The sequence below is a fragment of the Vulpes lagopus genome, chromosome 12, assembly GCF_018345385.1.
Source record: "Vulpes lagopus strain Blue_001 chromosome 12, ASM1834538v1, whole genome shotgun sequence".
NCBI classification, from domain to species: domain Eukaryota; kingdom Metazoa; phylum Chordata; class Mammalia; order Carnivora; family Canidae; genus Vulpes; species Vulpes lagopus.
In genome coordinates, this window is record NC_054835.1 from 47,441,782 (window position 1) to 47,465,731 (window position 23,950).

At 39.0% G+C, this 23,950-nt stretch overlaps 1 protein-coding gene across 1 annotated transcript in view; it reads left to right on the forward strand.

Annotated features, from left to right (window-relative positions):
• Positions 1-15,694, forward strand: part of PSMD12 (proteasome 26S subunit, non-ATPase 12) — a 35,039-nt gene extending 19,345 nt beyond the window's left edge. The window contains exons 5-11 of the mRNA XM_041726470.1: positions 1,062-1,166; positions 5,897-6,046; positions 6,137-6,271; positions 7,233-7,345; positions 8,339-8,513; positions 12,214-12,291; positions 13,253-15,694. Of these exons, the coding sequence (XP_041582404.1) occupies positions 1,062-1,166; positions 5,897-6,046; positions 6,137-6,271; positions 7,233-7,345; positions 8,339-8,513; positions 12,214-12,291; positions 13,253-13,462 (966 nt within the window). The 3' untranslated portion in view covers positions 13,463-15,694. The remainder of the gene's footprint in view (positions 1-1,061; positions 1,167-5,896; positions 6,047-6,136; positions 6,272-7,232; positions 7,346-8,338; positions 8,514-12,213; positions 12,292-13,252) is intronic.
• Positions 15,695-23,950: the final 8,256 nt, after the last annotated feature.

The following is a 23,950-nucleotide window of genomic DNA, read 5'->3' on the forward strand; positions in this document are numbered from 1 at the left end:
TCTGCTTAAGATTCTTTCTCTGTTCCTCTGTCCCCCCCACTCTACCCCTGCTCATGCCTGTTCTCTCTCTCTCTTTTTAAGATAAATAAAATCTTTTAAAAAAGAAAAGAAACATATGGGCATTTAGGAATGTAAAAGTAGTTTGTTATTCTTGGAGATTAAGGTTTTCTGGGGTGGATTGGGGAAAAGGGGTTGCTGCAGAACAAAGGCTAAAAGGATAAACAAGCCTAAGCATAATTAGTTCTCTAGACTCCATTAGGCTATAGTTAAATTTTTTATGTTTAATTTGTTTGGAAACTATAAACTCACTAACATTACTTATAACTGCAAAAAATGCTGGTAGCTTTCACAAGATCAAATATTTTAATTTAATTATTATTACTATTCTTTTTTTATATTACTATTATTCTTAAACAACCTCTATACCCAATGTGGGGCTTGAACTCATGACCCCAAGATCAAGAGTCACATGTTCTACCAACTGAGCCAGCCAGGTGCCCCTCAAATAATTCTTTTAAGGGCACTGTTCTATTTTCTCTGCTATTTAATATAGCTTAGGATTCTGTTATTCATTAGGATTTCATATTTAGGTGCTTGAAGCAAAGCTACAAAATATGAATAATGTTCTTAAAATATATGTGATCGTGAAGGTACCTCAGTGGCTAGGTTGGTTAAGTGTCCAACTCTTGATTTATGCTCAGGTCATGATCTCAGGGTCATGAAATCAAGCCCTGAGTCAGGCTCTGTGCTAAGTGGGGAATCTGCTCTAGATTTTCTCTCTCCCTCCCCCCCTTCCTCTCCTCCCTGGGCATGTGTGCGTGCATGCATGCGTGCATGCATGAGCATGTGCACCCCCCTTCAAATGAATAAAAAATTTTTTTAATTATGTAATTGTGAAATGTAAAATGTCACACAGTTGTATTTGTACGAAGAGGATAAAGTACACAATAACTGCATGATAAATACCATTAGGCTTAGTTTGAATAATAGTTCAACTGTATCTTTAAATGTTAACACATTTATATGGAAATTTTGATAATATAAATTTCTCATATTTGTAGATTTATGTTGAAATTGAACGTGCTCGGCTGACTAAGACATTAGCAACTATAAAAGAGCAAAATGGTGACGTGAAAGAGGCAGCCTCCATTTTACAAGAGTTACAGGTAAGGAGATGCATTTAGAATGAAAATCTTTATATTTAGTCGGCAGTATGTCTTATGGAAATAGCTTATTTTGGCGTCTTTAAACTTTTTCAAAACTATCAAGATTAAGAGTAAGTGCAGTGGAATATGAGGTTATTCAGGTACCTGTAAATTATGTAATTAGGGTCCTGACTAAATTTAACTGCTAAAAGAATTTTGAAGAAAAGTTAGAATCGATGCATTAGTCTTGATTTTGTGCTATTTGAAAACTTTCATTCTCTTTAGAATTTAAATAGAATTAGTAATTCATGTACTATTTATGCCTTAGGGAATCACTGGTAATCATTGGCTTCATTCTTAACAAATATTTGATTGGCAGTCCATTTCTAGGCTAAATTGTTTTAACAAAGAAACATTGCCTCATAATTTGCCATGTTTCAGGACAGGTTCCCCCCCCCCCAGGACAGGTTTTTAAGAAAGATCTTAAAATTAGACCGCAAAGAACCAAGAAATCTGAGAAAAAACCATAGACTCACCCAAAAATAAGTACCTGAAATACACTCAAAGTTTTCCTTGTAATTTTGGCTTATCATGGTTTCCTCATTAAGTTAAATTGCTTATTCTGATTTTTCAGTCATGTACCATTTTAGTTAAAGGAAGGGGAAAAATAACACTGAGAAGATCCTGTGTGCTATGCATTGTCTTTTTTTTTTTTTTTTAATGTCCTGTGTTCTCTGTACACTTTATCTTATTCACTGTTCATGCACAGCACTATTTTTATCCCCATTTTTCTGCCAAGGAAACAAACTCAAAGGGATTAAGTAACGTGCCTTAAGTCATTGCCAAGAAGTGGTAAAGTTTAGACTCATACTAGTTCTATTTAGCTTCAGATGTCTTTTCTTCTTTTTTTTTTTTCTTTTCTTCTTTTTGATTAGATTTTATTTTTTTTCTTTCTTTTTTTTTTTTTTTAAGATTTTATTTATTTATTCATGACAGACAGAGAGAGAGAGAGAGAGAGACAGACACAGGCAGAGGGAGAAGCAGGCTCCATGCAGGGAGCCTGACATGGGACTTGATCCCACGTCTCCAGGATCATGCCCTGGGCTGAAGACGGCACTAAACCACTGAGCCACCGGGGCTACCCAGAAGATTTGATTTGATTTGATTTGATTTATTTTTTTATATTTCATTTTATTATTATTTTTTTTTTAATTTTTTAATTTTTTTTTAAGATTTATTTATTTACTTATGATAGAGAGAGGCAGAGACACAGGTAGAGGGAGAAGCAGACTCCATGCCGGGAGCCCGACGTGGAATTCAATCCCAGGACTCCAGGATTGCGCCCTGGGCCAAAGGCAGGCACCAAACCACTGAGCCACCCAGGGATCCCCAGATTTTATTTTTTAGAGCACTTTTAGGTTCACAACCAAGTTGAGTGGCAAGTACAGAGAGTTCCCATATACTCCATTGTCCCCCTCCCAACACGCACATGCATGTATGCGCGTGCATGCAAACGCGCACACACACACACACACACTCTCTCTCTCTCTCTCTCCCCCTCTCTCCCCTCTCTCCCTCCCCTTCTACCAACATCTCACACCAGAGTGGTACATTAGTTAAAATAGATGAACCTACATTGACATGAGATCACTGAAAGTCATTAGTTTGCATTAAGGTTCACTCTTTGTGTTGTATATTCCGCGGATTTTGACAAATGTGCTCATCAATGTAGTATCATATAAAATAGGTTCACTGCCCTAAAAATTCTCTGGTCTGCCTGTTCCTCCCTCTTCCCCATCCCAACCCCTGGCAACCACTGATCTTTCTACTGTCTCCATAGTTTTGCCTTCAAACCCTATTTTCAACTAGGATGATTATGCCTCATGATTCAACATCCTCTGAAATAGTCTTGCCAAAAAAAATTCACCTCAATTATGTAAAGCTTCTAGGTTTAACTACCAGTTTACAGGATATGCTAGGGACAGAGGAGCCTATTAAATGATACCACAGGGATGCAATCAGCATAATTCAGACTCTATAAAACTATAGGATGATTGGCTTGATTTTGTCAACAAATGGCAAGGAAAAAGAGCCATAAGAAACCTATTTATCAATTGCAAAGTATGAGCCTCATGTGGATTCTTATTTAATTAAAATAAATGAGATAGATATTGGGGACTGACTAGGTATTTGGTGATAAAAGGAATTTTTAGATTTTTTTTTCAATGTTTATCTGTTAGAGACACATACTAAAATATATGTCTGAAATTTACTTCAAAGTAATTGACATGGGGATCCCTGGGTGGCTCAGCGGTTTGGTGCCTGCCTTTGACTCAGGGTGTGATCCTGGAGACCTGGGATCGAGTCCCACATCAGGCTCCCTGCATGGAGCCTGCTTCTACCTCTACCTGTGTCTCTGCCTCTCTCTCTCTCTCTCATGAATAAATAAAATGTTAAAAAAAAAAAAAAGTAATTGACACATGGAGAGTGGGTAAAGATTCATAAATGAAACATTGATGGCTCATTGCATAAGGTTTTATTTTCCTTAACAAAAATTACAAAGACCGTGAAATAAAAACCTTTTTTCAGACCTAATAATAATAATGAAATATCCTTCTTTCTGCTTTGCCATTCTACATTTTATAAATTCATTTGTAATGTGTATGCCAAATATTAAATTAAAAATGTTTCTCATAAAAAAATGTTTCTCATAGTATTTGACGTAATTGATTTTCTATTTTGCATTTGTTGTATATTTACCATAACTCTACATTTCTATATCCTTTAGGAGTTCTATCAGCCATGTTATTTGAATTTTAAAAAGACGAGCACCTCTTTTTCCTGTAATTTTTTGTTATGTAAATAGAAAACCTACAAGTGGTATCCTTTCGTGTGTTTAGAACTGTAATTTCTGGGACACGTGGGTGGCTCAGTTGCTTAAGTGTCTGCCTTCAGTTCATGTCATGATCCTAGGGTGTTGGGATCGAGCCCCATATCAGGCTCCCTGCTCAGTGGGGAATATGTTTCTCCCTCTCCCTCTGTTCATGTGTGTGTTTGCACATGGGTATGTGTTCTCGCTGTCTCTCAAATAAATAAATAAAATATTTTTTAAAAGAAGAATTGTAATTTCCAAAAAAAAAAAAAAAGAATTGTAATTTCCTGCTCCCAAGTATGTTAACTAACTAGAATTTAAATTAAAATTTGAAGAAAAGGGATGCCTGGGTGGCTCAGTGGTTGAACATCTGCCTTTGGCCCAAGGCATGATCCTGGAGTCCCACATCGGGCTCCCTGCATGGAGCCTGCTTCTCCCTCTGCCTATGTCTTTGCCTCTCTCTGTGTCTCTCATGAATAAACGAATAAAATCTTTAAATGAATGAATGAATGAATGTAATTTCCTCACTAGCCATGAGGAAAATGCAAATTAAAACCACAAGAGATACCCCTACATGCCTTTTTTTTTTTTTTTAAGATTTTATTTATTCATGAGAGACACACACAGAGAGAGAGAGAGAGGCAGAGACACAGGCAGAGAGAGAAGCAGGCTCCATGCAGGGAGCCTGATGTGGGACTTGATCCCAGGACTCCAGGATCACGCCCCTAGGCCGAAGTAAACCGCAGAGCCACCCAGGGATCCCCTCCTACATGCCTATTAGAATAGCTAACATTAAAAATATATATACTGTTTATAACCAAGTGCCAGCAGCGCTGCAAAGTGATGAGAACCCTTATCCATTGCTGATGGGAATGCAAAGTGGTGCAGCCGCTGGAAAACAATTTGGCTATTTTTTACAAAGTTAAACATATGCTTTACCAAATGACCCAGCAATACCAATTCCTGGTGCCCAAGAGAAATGAAAACTTGAAGTTCACACTCAACCTATCTACTGATGTTCAGAGTAGTTTTGTTCATGATGGGCACAAGATGGAATCATGATAAAAAGGGGGGTGTGGCAGGACACAGATTTAAAAAAAAAAAAATAGAATCCACCCAGATATCCTTCAGGTGAATGGTTAAACTGGTTCATCCACACAATGGAGTACTACTTAGCCATAAAAAGAAATGTACTAGGGACACTGGGTGGCTCAGTCGGTTAAGGGTCTGCCTTCAGCTCAGGTCAGGATCTCAGGGTCCTGGGATCAAGGCCCACATCAGGCTTCCCACTCAGCTGGAAGCCTGCTTGTCCCTCTCCCTCTGCCCATTCTCTCACTCATGTGCATGCACACTCTCTTTCTCAAATAAATAAATAAAATCTTTTAATAAAAGGAATGAACTTATTGATATACATAACAATTTAGATGAATCTTTACTATTCAAAGCATTATGTTGAGTGCAAAAAGACTCAAGAGATTGCATACTGTGTTTCATATTCATGAAAAACAAATCTATAGTGATGGAGAACAGGTCATTCTGATTGGCAGAAGTATGTGACTCCAAAGGGGCAAATGAGGGACTTAGTTTAGGGGTGATAGACTGTTCTGTATCTTGATTGTGATAGTAGCTAAACAAGTCTGTGCATATGCTTAAATTCATAGAACTTTTTATGTCAGAAGAAAAAATATCCATTTCCTATATAATTTTTTTTTACTGTAATTTCCTGGAGGAAATTAGCTTTTTATATCATCATCAACATTCTCCCAGTATGCAAAAAAGGTTCTTATTGTTTGATAGGTGTGGATATTTTAATACATTTAATTTTGCAATTTTTAGAAATTATCAAATATAAATTTATTTGGGGTCTTACTTTGGCCAGGTGGAAACCTATGGGTCAATGGAAAAGAAAGAGCGAGTGGAGTTTATTTTGGAGCAAATGAGGCTCTGCCTAGCTGTGAAGGATTACATTCGTACACAAATCATCAGCAAGAAAATTAACACCAAATTTTTCCAGGAAGAAAATACAGAGGTAAGCATATCTCTTACTGCAAGTTTATTTTAGATGTGTTTAGAAAAGACCGATAAGCCACAATTTATTTTATCAACTTTTTTTTTTTAGAAATTAAAGTTGAAATATTATAACTTAATGATTCAGCTGGATCAACATGAGGGATCCTATTTGTCTATTTGTAAGCACTACAGAGCAATATATGATACTCCCTGTATACAGGCAGAAAGTGAAAAGTGGCAACAGGTAAGAATATTTTCTTATACTTGATATTGATATTGACTAGGAAGAATTTGTGTTTTTTATTTTGAAGTGATTTTTAACTTCAGTAATCATATGCAGTTATATGGTACTGCTTTCTAGTCAGTGTATTGATAGTTTATCTTTACTGACTCAAACGAACTGTGGCAATATTCTAAATTATTTATCACTATCGAAGAATGTAGCCTTACTGTTTAAAGTATGTATAGCAGGGCAGTGCCTGGGTAGCTCAGTTGGTTAAGCATCCTACGCTTATTTCAGCTCAGGTCATGATCTCAGGGTCATGAGATCAAGCCTCATATCAGGCTCAACACTCAGCTCCAGATCTGCTTGAGATTCTTTGCCTCTCCCCTTCCTCCTACTCTCTTTCTTTCTCTCTCTCTATCTCCCTCTAAGTAAATAAAATCTTAAAAAAAAAAAAAAAAAGTATAGCAGAAGCATTTGGCTGGTTCAGTTCATAGATCGTGCGATGCTTGATCCTTGAAGGTTTTGAGTTCAAGCCCCATGTTGGGTGTAGATATTACTTTAAAAAAAAATAAAGTAAAATATGTATAGCAGGTCACATGCTAACAAAGGTTACAGGTAAAGACCTAGCATTACTTTGGAAAATTATTTCACAAAACTGTTTCAAATCATTTGTATGTATGTTCCATGTTTGTGCTGCTAACTTGTTACAAGGAGTTTTCCTTTATATATCTCACTCCAAAAAATGTTAGCCCAGGTAGTAATATAGATTGGCAAAGATTTACTGTAGTTGTTTCATAGAAATTTAATATGACAGGAAGATACTGTAAAAGGCAGCTTGGTAGGATCATTCCCTAAGACTTTTGAGTATAATATCAAACATGAATATAGACAATTCTCTCATGATTTTTTAGTTCCTGCCAGAGTCTCCACTTTGTTTCTAAGCTTGCTTATGATCCATTGTGTTATACAACGTTTTTAGGCTCTGAAAAGTGTTGTCCTCTATGTGATCTTGGCTCCTTTTGACAACGAACAGTCAGATTTGGTTCACCGAATAAGTGGTGACAAGAAGTTAGAAGAAATTCCTAAATACAAGTAAGTACTTTTATAGCTAGCGTAGTACATCTCAGCAGAAACACCATTTTGAAGGAAAATTGGTTAACCTAAGTGTACATCTGCTTAATTGGTTGTGATAGATTGTATTGGCGAATAAAACTAGAGATTATAGAGTAGTGAAATGGTTTTGTCATGCTGCTTTAGGAATTAATGAGATTGGGCACCTGGGTGGCTCAGTGGTTGAACGTCTGCCTTTGACTCAGGTTGTGATCCTGGGGTCCTGGGATTGTGTCCCACATTGGGGTCCCCATGGGGAGCCTGCTTTTCCACCTGTGTCTCTGCCTCTCTCATGAATAAACAAGTTAATTAATTTTTAAAAAAGAAATTAATGAGGTTATAACACACTTCATTCATATAGCCACTTATCAAGGGGCACCTAAGTAGCTCAGTCAGTTAAGCATCTGACCCTTGGTCTCAGCTCAGGTCTTGATCTAGGGGTTACGAATTTGGGCCTCACATTGGGCTCCACTGGGTGTGAGCTTTCTTTTTTTTTAAAAAAAAAAAAAAACAACAACAACCTAAAATGGACCACTTGTCAGATAGAAGTTGCATTTCAAGCTCACTTTAGCAGCTTTTGGTTATTAATCATTTGATAAAATTTTAGTAGTTTAGGACTTAAGTGATTTTCAGAAGTCTATACTATATAAAACAGACATACACTTCCTACACACAGTGGGCTTTTAGTTCTTAAAGCTGTTTTTCTTTTATCTGTCTCGTTGGTAAGCTTATGCAAATTATTCCAGAGACTGGCAAATACATTGTGGGAGGGAGCAGAATGTTACGTAGAGGAATGCTCCATTCAGAACTGCTGTGGAAAAAAATGGCAGTAAATAAATAATAATCAACTTATATTTTGTTTTACAAATAAGAACTTACAAGTACGATCTTTGCCAATATTTAAACATTTGCCATTATATTACTTTATGTTACGTTTTTCCAGATTTGGAATATTAAGTTTTATACAATTTACAGGGATCTTTTAAAGCTCTTTACTACAATGGAGCTCATGCGTTGGTCCACCCTTGTTGAAGACTATGGGATGGAGTTAAGGAAAGGGTCTCTTGAGAGTCCAGCGACTGATGTTTTTGGTTCTACAGAGGAAGGCGAAAGGAGGTGGACAGACTTAAAGAACAGAGTCGTGGAACATGTAAGTGCCGGCCCAGAAGTGAACTGGGGTGATTTCCACCACAAATTTTTAATTTTCAAGTGTGACAGTCAAATGTTTCTTTTGGAGGTTATATCTTTAATTCTTTGCTTTAGGTTTTTTTGTTTTGGGGTTTTTTTGCTATGCTCAGGGTAATTGTGGTGTAAATTTGTTCTCCCAGTGTTGTTTGTGTATTTCCCATAATGTATCAGAATTTATCTTATCCCTCTTACTTCCCCCCACCCTATTCCCTTATATTTGGCTTTTCAGGAAAAACAACAAAAACCCACAATGTTTTAGCATTCTTATTTTGAAGGGCCCTCTCAAGAATCCAAAATTTTAAGGGTGCCTGGCTGACTCAGTAAAGCACGTGACTCTTGATCTTGGGGTGTCAGTTCAGGCCTCACGTTGGGTGTAGACATTACTTAAAAATAAAATTTAGGGCAGCCCAGGTGGTTCAGCGGTTTAGCGCTGCCTTCGGCCCAAGGCATGATCCTGGAGACCCGGGATCGAGTCCCACGTCGGGCTCCCTACATGGACCCTGCTTCTCCCTCTGCCTGTGTCTCTGCCTCTCTCTCTCTCTCTCTCTCTCTCTCTCTCTCTGTATCTCTCATGAATAAATAAATAAAACCTTTAAAAATATAAAATTTATTTTAATTTTTAAAAAATATTTATTCATAAGAGACACAGTAAGAGAGGCAGAGACACAGGCAGGGGAGGAGAAGCAGGCTCCATGTAAGGAGGCCAGTGTGGGACTCCATCCCAGGAATCTGGGATCAAGCCCTGAACCAAAGGAAGACAGATGCTCAATTGCTGAGCCACCCAGACGTCCCAAAAATAAAATTAAAAAAAAAATAAAAGAATTCAAAATGTTACAAGATATAGGGACACTTGGGTGGCTCAGTGGTTGAACGTCTGCATTTGGGTCAGGTCATGATCCACGGGTCTGGGGATCAAGTCCCACATCTGACGTCCCGCAGGGAGCCTGCTTCTCCCTCTGCCTCTGTGTGTCTCTCATGAATAAATAAATAAAATCCTTAAAAAAGAAAAAAAGTTACATCATACAAACCAGAAGGAATTTCTTAAGAATGAGTGGTGGGATGGTTGTGGGTGAAAGTTGCTCTTTCTGGGATCCCTGGGTGGCGCAGCGGTTTGGTGCCTGCCTTTGGCCCAGGGCGTGATCCTGGAGTCCTGGGATCGAATCCCACATCAGGCTCCCTCCATGGAGCCTGCTTCTCTCTCTGCCTGTGTCTCTGCCTCTCTCTGTGTGTGTGTCTCTCATGAATAAATAAATAAAATCTTTAAAAAAAGAAAAGAAAGTTGCTCTTTCTATCTGCTGCTTGCTTGGTAGTTCTGAGAATGGGTAACAAGTCTTAAACCTGATCTTTGATCTTCTTGGTATCACTATAAATGGAATTATTTAAGCATTCATTCACATAGCAAACATGTATTATGAGCTTTCTATGTACCAGGCACTGTACAAATATGCTGGAACATGTGGGAAAGTGAGACGTGGTCCCTATCTTCAGACAGCTTAAAAATAAGTCATAGGGAAAGATGGATTTCTTTTTTTTAAGATTTTAAATCCCAAGAAAAATGGATTTATAAGTAAAAGTATTTGGGGCTCCTGGGTGGCTTAGTGTTTGAGCGTCTGCCTTTTGCTCAGGGCATGATCCCCAGGGTCCTGGAATCGAGTCCCACATCAGGCTTCTGCAGGGAACCTGCTTCTCCCTCTGCCTGTGTCTCTGCCTCTCTCTGTGTCTCCCAGAAATAAATAAATAAAATCTTTTTAAAAAAAGAAAGTAAAAGTATTCTAGATATTAGGGTACCAATATATATCAAATGGAGTGCAGCATAAGTAGAGGGTTGATTGGTTCTACCTGAAAGGAGGACACCTGGCTGGCTCAGTCAGTGGAGTATACCCTTGATCTCGGGGTTGTGGGTCCAAGCCCCACGTCAGAGGTGGAGATTGCTTAAAATACATACATATATATATTGTGTGTGTGTGAGTGTGTGTTTTAAGGTTTTCTTTATTTATTTGACAGCGCACAACTAGGCAGAGTGGCAAGAAGAGGGAGAAGCAGCTCCCTGCAGAGCAGGGAGCCCAATGAGGGACTTGATCCCAGGACCCAGAGATCATGACCTGAGCCAAAGCAGATGCTTAACCAACCAAGCCACCCAGGCGCCCCAAAAATAAAATTCTAAAAAGAAAAAGAAAGGTCAGGCTAGATCTGCAGAAATTGACAGAGGAGATAAGATTTGTAAGAAGAGTACCCGGTGAGCGGACAGATGCCATAGTCTGAGCAGGGGCATGGAGACGACAAACCTGTAGGATGAACAGAAGTGCCTCCAAACACAGGGATCAGTGAAGAAGAAAATCGGAGATATGGAAAGGGTCTGGGACTTCACAAAGTTTATATACTGCAGTAGTGGAAACTTTGACCTGAGAGGACAGTGACCAGGCTTGCGTCTTACAAAGACTCCTCTGGCAGTCAGTGTGGAGAATGCACTTGGGGGGGAGAGACAGGAATGGAGCTGAGAGTAAGTGAAGGCTCCTGTGGGCTTCTGTCAAGGCAGTAGCTGAGGGATAGATGGGATGGAGTTATTTTAATAAAGAAAATAAATAGAATTTGGTCATTGATTAAATTTAAAGGATAAAGAAGGGATCTAGAATGATTGTGCTGCTTTCTAAGAAATGTGTTGCCGTGGACCCTGAGAGAGATGGGAGGAGGGACAGCTTCTCCAAACATCGGTTCATTTTCTCTCCCCACTGTTCCCCATTTTTCTTGTGATGCTGCTATTTTGTTAATAACAAAGAAGAATAAAGGGAGGGAACAGTGGCTCAGTTGGTTAAGCAGCCCACTCTTGATTTTAGCTCAGGTCATGATCTCAGGGTCATGGGATTAAGCCCCTTGTCCAGGCTCCAAGCTCAACAAGGAGTCTACTCAAGATTCTGTCTCCCTTTCCCTCCACCCCTACCCCCCACATGCTTTCTCTAAAATAAAGAATTAAAATAATAATGATAAAGGGAACCACTTCCAGTGTAAGCTAGGAAATTTAATTTCAAGTTACCTTTCAATAGTTAAAATGATGATAATGTCGTGTTTTGAGATGCTCTCATTTTTTGAATCAGCCTTTTAAACATTTGTGTCAGGCAGCCCGGGTGGCTCAGTGGTTTAGCACCGCCTTCTGCCCAGGGCCTGATCCTGGACATCCGGGATCAAGTCCCACATCAGGCTCCCTGCATGGTGCTTGCTTCTCCCTCTGCCTGTGTCTCTGCCTCTCTCTCTCTCTCTGTCTCTCATAAATAAGTAATAAAATCTTTTTTAAAAAATAAAAAGAAACATTTGTATCATAATTAGGAAATTTTAATTTTAGATTCTTGGATTTAGCAAAAACATTTTAGAACATTAGTTTTTAACCATTATTTTAGTTAAGATAAGCCTAGGGTTTGACTATATGTATTTTAAAAGAGTTGTGGATAGTATTCAGAATAACTTACAAAACTGCAGAAATCAAAGTATCTAAATTTTGCTTTGTTACTGAAATTGAGAACCAGCTTCATTCCAGCAGTCAGCTATAGAAAAATAAAAGCTCTGAATCTGACATTTTAACTAAACCTATTTGAATATGAAAACAAATGGGCTTTTAGCCTTACTGACGACTCTTAGGTGTTCTTCATTGCTCTCTGTCCTCTCCCCAGAATATTAGAATAATGGCCAAGTATTACACCAGGATAACAATGAAGAGGATGGCTCAGCTTCTTGATCTGTCTGTTGATGTAAGTAGTTTGAGTTGTTTGTAGCCAGTCATTTTGAATATCAACTGACTTATAAAAATTGAATTAGAAAATCAATTTTGCTTTATTATTTAAGGTGACAAAGTTTCCCCAGGCTATCTTGAGTACCCAAAAATAGCCCAAATATCAAGTTTATAGTTACATTACTATTATGTGTCCTAGTTAAAATCTTTACTTAAATATGATAGTTTTACATCGTTTCATCTGCAGTTGGGTATGTATTTCTATAACAAATATGTCTAGGGTCCCAGGAATGAACCATAGAAATAGAAACTGTGAAGGAGACTTCACTACACTTCCCTTGCAGAGGTCCCAGGTCAAGTTAGAGAAATATTGTGTTCAGATCTAGGTTCCTGCTGGTGGAATGTATAACCCACCACAGAGGTAGGGGTTAAGTGAGGTGATCTAGAAGCCATTTCTGTCATGAGACAGTTTATCAGTTTAGCTGAAGAAAGAAGAATCACGGGTGTTAGAGGTAAAAAATTTAATCCTTGGTTGGCTCATTAGCTCCTCTCATTTCTGGACCAGTGGACCAGAGTCCTTAGAATAAAGTGACTTGTCCTTGGCTATGTAGTTGCCAGTGGCAGAGATTACACATTGTAACCCAGCATTTCTGGAAACAAATTATATGATGTGTTAGGGGGAAACATTGTAGACCAAGAGTGGACCAAGGGGCTGTTGGCAGGAGCAGAACCAGCATTGTTGAGTTTGCAAGGAGGCAGATTCAAACTCTACCCTGATTCTGAGTAGACTTAGAGGCTATTCATCTCCTAGACTCATAGTACACTAAGTGTATTATTACAGGAAGTCAAGAGTTGCTTACTTATGCGTAGTGAATTTTAGCACTGCATATTCTTGGGTGAAGAGTTTAAAAAATGCTTTCCTTAAATTTTATTGTCTGTAATTATCCTATCTTAATCCAATTTTTCATTCTCTCTTGCAGGAGTCAGAAGCTTTTCTTTCAAATCTAGTAGTTAACAAGACCATCTTTGCTAAAGTAGACAGGTTGGCAGGAATTATCAACTTCCAGAGACCCAAGGATCCAAATAATTTATTAAATGACTGGTCTCAGAAACTGAACTCACTGATGTCTCTAGTTAACAAAACTACACACCTCATAGCCAAAGAGGAGATGATACATAACCTACAATAAGGGTCTCAGTGCCCCTAATGCTTTTAGAAAAGAGTTAAAATTGGAAGTCATAAAAGACTGTTATGGTGTATATGTTGGGTTTGTTGTGGGTTTTTTTTTTTTTCTATTTTCAGCTCCTTTGTCTAAAATTTAAGATAGTGAATATGTTTAAGGCCCCTTTCAACCCTTCAGTTCCCTGATTTTATCGTTAACTTTGCATTTGCAATTGGTGCAAAAAAAATTTCTATTTCTGTTGTCTATGAACTCAAACAATTGTGTCATAACTTACCCAAATGTGTTTTTCTATCATTTGAAAACTTTTTAGCTATTATTTGTTCTCATTCAGCTAACAACCATAATTATCATAATAAAAGCAGTATATGCACATTGACTTTCTATAGTTACCTGTGTTTCTGAACATTTTGTGGGATAGTGATTTAACTATTTTTTAAATAAAAGAAATTCTGTTGTAAAGCTATCAATTATTTAGTAGAATTTTAAAAACAACATAGGACATAGAATATTTGGAATAGAGTTGTGATTTGTGAAGAATTTGTATTTTAGTATTGTGGCAGAAAGCCTCTAGACTGAGTATGTATAGAGTGATCTGGTAGGCTGAAGACTTAATATAGACCTAATTGTTTTTTCCCCTCTGAGTCAAACTGGTTTCAATCACAGTAGCTTGATTATTTTCATTCCCTTTCTCTGACTTGACCAGTTGTTAAACAAAATCAAATGACATTGTGTTGACACAATTTAACACACACAGTCATTTTTAAAAGATTTCTTTGTGACTTTCACTTATAGATCTAATTATATCAATGTTCCAAAATCAATCCCTCTTTATAGGAACTTTAGTTCCATTATATGAACACTGGATTACAACCTAAAATGCTTTAAAAAAAAATGACAACAACAAAAAGACTAAGTCACCCTCTTAGCAAATGGCATAGTATTGACTTTTTTTTTTTTTTTAACAGAAGTTTTACTATCAAACATCTGAGATCAATTAATAGCAAATTTTGGAAGTTTTTAAAAATGTGATTTATTTCAAAAACTGAAGGTTATTTAAAATGATGTTTAAACAATGAAAGTATGAGGTCTACTTTTTTAAAAAATCCAAATGAAGGGATGGGAGAAAAAAGACATTCTGGAAATAGCATTTTTCATAATTCATTTTCATTTAGTGGTCACTAAATTGTCCTAGTCTGTGATCCCAGGGCTGAGGACACTTGTGGGACCTCTGCTATTTATGTTGAGTCATTGTGAGTAATAACCTAGTATTAAATCTAATTCTATTCTTTGGAAATTTAATGTATTGGTCACATTAATAACATAAACATCTGCTACCACTTATCTTTAAAAATCTAACCAAAAATATGGCAAGGAACATTAGAGGTTGACACCAGCAATAGGAATATGGTTTAAATTTTCTTCTGAGTGAAAAGGATAGAAAATTAAATCATCTTGTATTGTTAATTTGTAAATCAAGTTGGAGCTAATTTGAATCTAGCTTCTCATTAACTTGCTAACTCATTATCCTTGTACTTGCCAAACCTGGCTATTTGGCCAAATACTTGATTGTTGTAAAGATCTCAAATGATCCTCTTCTTTGGTCTTTATTTAACATGCTTGCCCTCAAACTAAGCTCTTTGTGTGTTCTGAGTTGGTGCCATTTGTAACTGAATCCCATTTGATTTAACTGCCTATCCAGTTGGTTTTTCTCTCCTCCAAGCAAACTTAAATTTCGTAGTGTACAAAGAAGAATCCGTTAACACAGGGCAATAAAATATTTGAGATGTTCGAAACCCCAAACCCTGGCTTCCATTTCAGACCTAAAGCTGACTATTCATGAAAAGGATAGAACCACTTTGCTTTAAATATGGAAAAGATAATACTTGACTCATTTTCATTTTCATTAGGTTACTAACTAGCAGAGAGATGATAAGCCACTGTTTTTTGTTTTCATTTTTTAAATGAAACGTTTTTTACCCTTTTATTTTTATATAATTTATGTTTTTATTTTAGAGTTCAATAGCTGTTTCTGTAATTAACCCTAATTTCCATATGCTTACTGAATCATTGAAAAACTAATCTTTAAAATTCAAACTGTTCCATTATCTTATAAGTGTTACATGTATGATACAAGTACATATTTTTCATTGTTTCCAGCTCCTGGATATAGCTGCAATAAAAGCTCTAATTTGTGGGTGTGTAAAAACCTGGAGAATAAACTCATACTTTTAAAGATCACTTTTTTTTTTTTTTTTCAGTTCTCTTGCTGTTTAAAACAAAAAGCTGTAGGTTTTTCATTCTTTCAAAATCATGCTCTCTCCATAAACCTGTTAAATGGTGGGAAGACATTGTGCATGTGTTTTTCAAAAAACCAACTGGTTGGCTTTTTTCCCCCCTGAATTCTTTGGTGACAGGCTGTGCTTTATTGTGCCCTTGACCAGTGGTTGTCCAGCATAGCCCACATCAGAATCCCAGGCAGGGCTTGCTACAACAGATGGTTGGGCCCCACCTCCAGAGTTTCTGATCCAGGTCTGGGGTAGGGCCCAAGAATTTTCTTTTTTTCTCCTTCCTTCCTTCCTTCCTTCCTTCCTTCCTTCCTTCCTTCCTTCCTTTCCTTGGGGGTTGCAGATGTTGCTTAAAGTATGGAGTGGACACAAACAAAAGTACAGTTAGGATTATGCTCCAGTGTGATGCTTATCCTATGCCAGTTTCCCAGTCGAGTGATCTGAGGTCTGGTTTTATCTTGCTTGATGACGTGTAGAGAAGTGTTCTTGCTTTCTGAGTGGATGCAAAGCAAGGTGCCTCCGTTTTTACCATGTTGAAAGAATTGAAGATTGGGAAAGTCTTAGCATCTTGCTATCTTTTTCTCTATAAGATTGGGAACCGGGATCCCTGGGTGGCGCAGCGGTTTGGCGCCTGCCTTTGGCCCGGGGCGCGATCCTGGAGACCCGGGATCGAATCCCACGTCGGGCTCCCGGTGCATGGAGCCTGCTTCTCCCTCTGCCTATGTCTCTGCTTCTCTCTCTCTCACTGTGTGCCTATCATAAATAAATAAAATTAAAAAAAAAAAAAAAAAAGATTGGGAACCATGTTTTTCTTGGTATCCATCATTTCTGTTACATAGTAGAAATTTAAATGCTTGTTGAGTTAAATTGTTTTCTTAACCAATTAATTTTTTAAAATGCTTCCTTATACCTTCCTGGGATTATGTTTTGATCCTCACTTCCAACTTTTTGTTACCTCGTAAGGGTTCAAGTCAGTGGCATTAATTACATTCACAATGTACAACCATCAGGGACGCCTGGGAGGCTCAGTGGTTGAGCGGTCTGCCTTTGGCTCAGGGCCTGATCCCAGAGACCCAGGATCGAGTTCCACATCAGTCTCCTTGCATGGAACCTGCTTCTCCTCCCTTTGCCTATGTCTCTGCCTCTCTCTGTCTCATGAATAAGATATGTTAAAAACAACAACAACAATGTACAGCCATCACTAATACCTGTCTCCAAAACTTCCTACAATCATTTAAAAATTTTTGGGCAGACTGGGTGGCTCAGTGGTTTAGCGCCGCCTTTGGCCCAGGACGTGATCCTGGAGACCCGGGATCGAGTCCCGCGTTGGGCTCCCTACATGGAGCCTGCTTCTCCCTCTGCCTGTGTCTCTACCTCTCTCTCTCTCTGTTTCTCATGAATAAATAAATAAAATCTTTAAAAAAGAAAAAAAATTTTTTGAGAAAGCTCTACACCCAATGTGGGGCTCAAACTCCCAACTGCAAGATCAAGAGTCATGTTTTACCGACTACACCAACCAGGTCTCCCTATTTCCAAATTTTATTATCTCAACCAGAAGTTTTGTCAACCATTAGGTAGTAATTCCCCATCCCCATCCCCCTTGCCCTAGCCCCTTGGTAGCTCTTAGTCTTTCTGTTTCTATGAATTCGCCTATAGGAGATATACTTCATATAAAGTGGAGTCAAGCATTATCTGTCTTTTTGTGTCTGCTGTATTTCATTTATTTCTTTTTATTTTTAATTTTTATTTATTTATGATAGTCACACAGAGAGAGAGAGAGAGGCAGAGACACAGGCAGAGGGAGAAGCAGGCTCCATGCACCAAGAGCCCGATGTGGGACTTGATCCTGGGTCTCCAGGATCGCACCCTGGGCCAAAGGCAGGCACTAAACTGCTGCGCCACCCAGGGATCCCCTAATTTATTTTTTTTAAAGATTTTATTTATTCATGATAGAGAGAGGCAGAGACACAGGCAGAGGGAGAAGCAGGCTCCATGCAGGGAGCCCGATGCGGGACTCCATGCCTGGACTCCAGGATCACGCCCTGGGCCGAAGGCAGGTGCTAAACCCTGAGATACCCAGGCTGCCCAGAAGTATGGGTTTTAAAGAACTGCACTCTACATGTGAAAGAATCACATACCACTCTCTCTCTCTCTCTCTCTCTCTCTTTTTTTTTTTTTTAAGACTTCATTTATTTACTCATGAGAGACAAGCAGAGGCACAGGCAGAGGGAAAAACAGGCTCTCTGCAGGGAGCCCGATATGGGACTCAATCCTGGGTCTCCGAAATCACACCCTGGGCTGAAGGTGGCGCTAAACCACTGAGCCACTCAGGCTGCTCTTTTATTTTTATTTATTTATTTGTTTGTTTGTTTGTTTAAACTCATGACCTTGAGATCAGAAGTTGCATGCTCCACCGACTGAGCCAACCAAGTGTCCCTGCATATTAGCTTTTAAAACCGGAAGGATATTTATGTACAAAGGAATGATGTGTCAGGATGCCTGGGTGGCTCTGCCTCTCTTTGTGTGTCTCTCATGAATAAATAAAATCTTTAAAAAAAAAATGAAAGAAAGAAAAAACTATTCAGTATGAATCAAAGGTAGCTCCGTAGAGGCACCTGGCAGCCTAGTAGAGCATGCTACTCTTGACCTCAGTGTCTTGAGTTCAAGCCCCATGTTGGACATGATGCCTACTCTTTTTTATTTTTTATTTTTTAATTTTTATTTATTTATGATAGTCACACAGAGAGAGAGAGGCAGAGACACAGGCAGAGGGAGAAGCAGGCTCCATGCCCTGGGAGCCCTATGTGGGATTCGATCCCGGGTCTCCAGGATCGCGCCCTGGGCCAAAGGCAGGCGCCAAACCGCTGCGCCACCCAGGGATCCCGCCTACTCTTTTTTAAAGGTAGCTAAATAAAAATAAAAAAGAATAAAGGTAGCTAAATAAATACATATTTGTAATATGTCCACAGAAAGTATTTGGGCCAAGTTTTCAGAAATTACTTTGCCTCTAGAAACCATGTTCTCCACAAGAGTAGCTTTTATCTAAAGGAAGAAGGTAGGTGTGGATGTGGGAAACAAAGGCAGAAGACAAATTATTAAATTTCCTTAATGCCTACAGCCCATTGGCAAGTCCTTGAAACAAGCAGAGTGACATTCCTCTAGCGACTCAACTGCCTCGATATTAATACTTTGCTAAAGGCAAAAAGCAAGCTTAACCCAATCCCCAGGATCCTGTAAGTCTACTGTAACATATTTAACAAATTTCCTTTAGAAATCTCCTTTATTGGGCGCCTGGGTGGCTCAGTGGTTGAGTGCCTTTGGCTCAGGTCATGATCTCGGGGTCCTGGGATCAAGTCCCACATTAGGCTCCTCATGAAGAGCCTGCTTCTCCCTCTGTCTGTGTCTCTGCCTCTCTCTGTGTCTCTCATGAAGAAATAGGGACTGGGCAGCCCCGGTGGCTCAGCCGTTTAGCGCCGCCTACAGCCCAGGGCGTGATCTTGGAGACCCGGGGGTCGAGTCCCGCGTCCAGCTCCCTGCATGGAGTCTGCTTCTCCCTCTGCCTGTGTCTCTGCCTCTCTCTCTCTCTCTCTCCTCTCTGTGTATCCTCATGAATAAATAAATAAAATCTTTAAAAAAAAAAAAAAAAGAAAGAAAGAAAAGAAAAGACATAGGGGAAGGGGTTCACACCCTGGGCCAAAGGCAGGTGCTCATCCACTGAGCCACCTAGTCGTCCCTAAATAAAATCTTAAAAAAAAAAAAAAAAAAAAAAAACTCCTTTATCACTAAACCCCCCAAGAAAAAAAATAAAAAAAAATAAAAAATAAACCCCCCAAGATACACGTTGGCAATCATCCCCAAGTATATGACCCATCAGTATATATCTAAAGGGTCCCATGACTTATATTTTATTATATGGTAATAAATAACCTTTCCCAACAATAGCCCCTCAAGGTCCTGGAAACCTTGCATCCAAAATTCCTTAGAGACGCTCTCCCTAACTCCCTCTCAACTTGAAGTCTATGATAGGCGACTCCTCATAAAGCCAATGCAGCTCTTTCTGCCCACGGGTCCTGTTCCGTGCTTTAATAAAATCACCTCTTTGCCCCAAAGACGTCTCAAGAATTCTTTCTTGGCCATGGGCTTTGTAACTTCACATTTTTTGCTACATCAGGTGTCACACATTTTTTTTTTCATATTTTTTTCTATAGCGCCATACATGCCACTTGATTATTTAATATGTAATGAGTACCAGACCTACAGTAAAAATTGTCTTCAAGAGTTTAATATTTCAAAAAATAAAAAATAAAAAAAAAAGAGTTTAATATTTCTAAATTTGGTGCCCTGTTCAATTTCAGATCTCAATTTGAACTTTGGACATTTTCTCTGAAATGCAAAAGAATACTTTCTGGTTTCATAACACCTTTTTTTTTTATGCTTAAGTGTCACTTCAAGTACAGAAGGTAAAAAGGTTAAAGCAATATGATGTAAACTAGTTTTACTTCATCAAGATTTTAGCATTATATTCATTTAAAAGTTGTTAGGGTTTGAAGAATTAGGTAAGTTTAAAAGAGCTAACCTTCAAGAAAGAGCAAAGATAATGCTGGAAAGAAATAAGATGTTTCTTAAGATGCGTATCATGTCTTCTAGTGCTGAACGCACAACATAATGCCTCACTACAGAATACTAACCAGCTGGTTTCCTGATGCTTCTACATTGATTTCCATTGTGTCTGGAATGCAGGGTAGATATTTTATTCAAGATGTTCCCACTTAATGGAAACACTCTACAAAAACCACAGTTCCTTCACCTTTTAGAATGCAAATCTTGAAAGAGAAGGATAATGTGATTTTTTTTTCTGCTGTCAGTACTTAGGAATTACAGTAAGAGTTTTGAAATAAATTCTTCCTCTAAAATTTAGATTATCATAGTATATTCTGGGCCAGAGTGGATAAGCAGACACATAATGGCTCCCTGGCTCCTGAAATCTGACTGCTAGAAGAAGGTAAGTGCCTGGAGGGCAACTTTTACAACTAGCTGACAACTAAATTTCCCAACATCTGGAATTTTTGCCCTACATATAGTTAGAAAATGTATGGACTTTGAAAAAATGACCAGATATAACTAACCTGACTAGCTTTGAGCTATATAACAGAAGAAGGAATGTGTTGATCAAAGAGCCATAAAAGGTAGGAAGATGGGAGCTTCAGAAGCACACACTAGGGGTGTGAGAGGGGGAGGGATCTTGAACAAACGGAATCCAAGTGTTCTGGACTTTCAGTCAAGGCCATCCTAGCCATGGACATGGATACAGGAAATGCATCAGAAACCCTGTGATCCCCTTGCTGGAAACATTTCCCTCAGGAAACTGGCAGCATGCAAACACGGCCTATACAAAATCCTATAAGGAACAGGGCACTTGGGTGGCTTGGTCCGTTAAGGGTCCAAATGTTGATTTGGGCTCTGGTTATGATCTTAGAGTCAAGGGATCAAGCCCTGCATCAGGCTCCATGCTCAGCAGGGAGTCTACTTCAGATTCCCTCTCCGTCTGCCTCTGCCTGCACTCATGCCCTCTAAATACATACATACATACATACATACATACATATCATATAAGGACGTCACCTTGATCTGACCCCATGCTCAATAAGCAAACTTCTGATGATGATTTAACTTATCATGAAGTTCATGATCATTTACCAAGTGTTATTTGGCAACTTACCAAGTATTATTTTCAAAAAGGTAAAATTGAATGTAAAATGGTTCAGTCATGTGGAAAACAGTTTAATGGATCCTCAAAAACTTAAACACGGAAGTAACATATGACCCAGCAATTCTACCCCAAGGTAGATACCCAAGGGAACTGACAACAGTGTTCAAATACTTGCAAGAGAATGTTCACAGCAGCACTATTTGCAATAGTCAAAAGGTGGAAACAACCCAAATGGCCATCAGAGAATGAATGGGTAAGTAAATGGTGGCATATCCATACCATAGGATATTATTTAGCCATGAAAAATAATGCTGATGTTGCTACAGTGAGGCTGGACCCTGAAACATGCCAAGTGAAAGGTCAGATGCAAAAGATCGCATGTGGTATGATCCCATGTACATGAAGCATCCAGAATAGGTAAACCCAAGAGAAAGAAAGTAGGTGGTGATTGCCAGAGACTTGGGGGAGGGGGTGGGTGGAGAATGGAAATAACTATTTAATGGTTAAGGAGTTCTATTTTTTTTTTTTTTTAAGATTTTAGTTGTTTATTCATGAGAGACAGAGAGAGAGAGAGAGAGAGAGGCAGAGACACAGGCAGAGGGAGAAGCAGGCTCCATGCAAGGAGCTCCATGCGGGACTGGATCCCAGGTCCCCAGGATCACCCCCTGGGCTGAATGAAGGCAGCGCTAACCTGCCGGGTCACCCAGGCTGCCCAAGGAGTTCTATTTTGGAATGACATAAATGTTTCGAAACTAGGTGGATATGATGCTTGTACACTGTGAATGTACTGAATTCCACTGAAATTTTCACTTTAAAATATTTCATTCCAGGGGTGCCTGGCTGGCTCAGTGGGTAGAACATGCAGCTCTTGACCTTGGGGTCATGAGTTCAAGCCCCACATTGAGTGTAGAGTTTACTTAATAAAAATAATAATAATAATAAAAGTAAAAAAAATTTTAATGGTTTATTCTGGGACCCCTGGGTGGCTCAGTCAGTTTAGGGTCCAACTCTTGGTTTCAGCTCAGATCATGATCTCAGGGTCATGAGATCAGGCTCCATGTTGGGCTCTGAGAGCAGTGAGGAGTCTGCTAAAGTTTTTCCTCTCCTTTTGCCCCTCTCCTCTCTCTCTCTCAAATAAATAAATAAATGCTTTTTTTTTTTAAAGATTTTATTTATTTATTCATGAGAGACACACAGGCAGATGGAGAAGCACGCCTCCCACAGGGAGCCTGATGCGGGACTTGATCCTGGAACTCCAGGATCACCTGAGCTGAAGGCAGATGCTCAACAGCTAGGGCACCCAGGCGCCCCAAATAAATATATTTTTTAAAAAGGTTCATTCTGTGTTATTCAAATTTCACCTCAATTTTTAGATTTTTTTTAAACTTATTTATTCATGAGAGACACAGAGAGAGAGGTAGAGACACAGGCAGAGGGAGAAGCAGGCTCCACAGAGAGCCCGACATGGGACTCGATTCCGGGACTCGAAGATCACACCCTAGGCCAAAGGCAGGTGCTAAACCACTGAGCCACCCAGGGATGCCTAAGATTTTATTTATTTATTTATTTATTTATTTATTTATTTATTTATTTATTCATGAAAGACACACAGAGAGAGAGAGAGAGAGACGCAGAGACACAGGCAGAGGGAGAAGCAGGCTCCACGCAGAGAGCCCAATGTGGGACTCAATCCCTGGTCTCCAGAGTCTCGCTCTGGGCCGAAGGCGGCGCTAAACCACTGAGCCACCCGGGCTGCCCTCAATTTTTAGATTTAATTTTAATTTTAATTTTTTAAGGATTTTATTTATTTGAGAGACAGGTTGAATGGAGGGGAGGGGCAGAGGGAGAGGGAGCCAGGCTCACTGCTGAGCAGAGAGCCCAATGCATGACTCTATCCCATGACCTTGAGATCATGAGCAGAGCTGAAGGCAGAGCTTAAGCAACTGAGCCACCCAATTGCCCCTCACCTGAATTTTTTTAGAAAAGGTAAAAAATCATGACCCTTAGGTAAATATAAAATATGTACATCAAAGATTTTACTCACAATTAATAAGGGAACCAGTAAAATTTTAAAACCAGTTCAAAGGGATATTTCTTTAAGAATAAAATTGTGGTGTACCTGGGCGACACATTCGGTTAAGCATCTGCTCTTGACTCAGGCCATGATCTTGGGTGTAGAGCCTCATATTGGGCTCAATGTGAGTGTGCTTCTCCCTCTGCAGCTCCCCTGCTTGTGCTCTGTCAAATAAATAAGTAAAATTTAAAAAAAAATTTTTTTTAAAGAATAAAATTGTGGGGGGCACCTAGGTGGCTCAGTTGATTAAGCATCTGACTCTTGGTTTCAGTTCAGATCATGATGTCAGGGTCCTGGGATCAAGTCCCTCACTGGGCTGCCTGCTAAGGAGTCTACTTCTCCCTCTCCCTCTGCTGCTCCCTGTACTCATGCTCTCTCTCTCATGTATTCTCTGTTCTCTTTCTAATAAATAAATAAAATCTTAA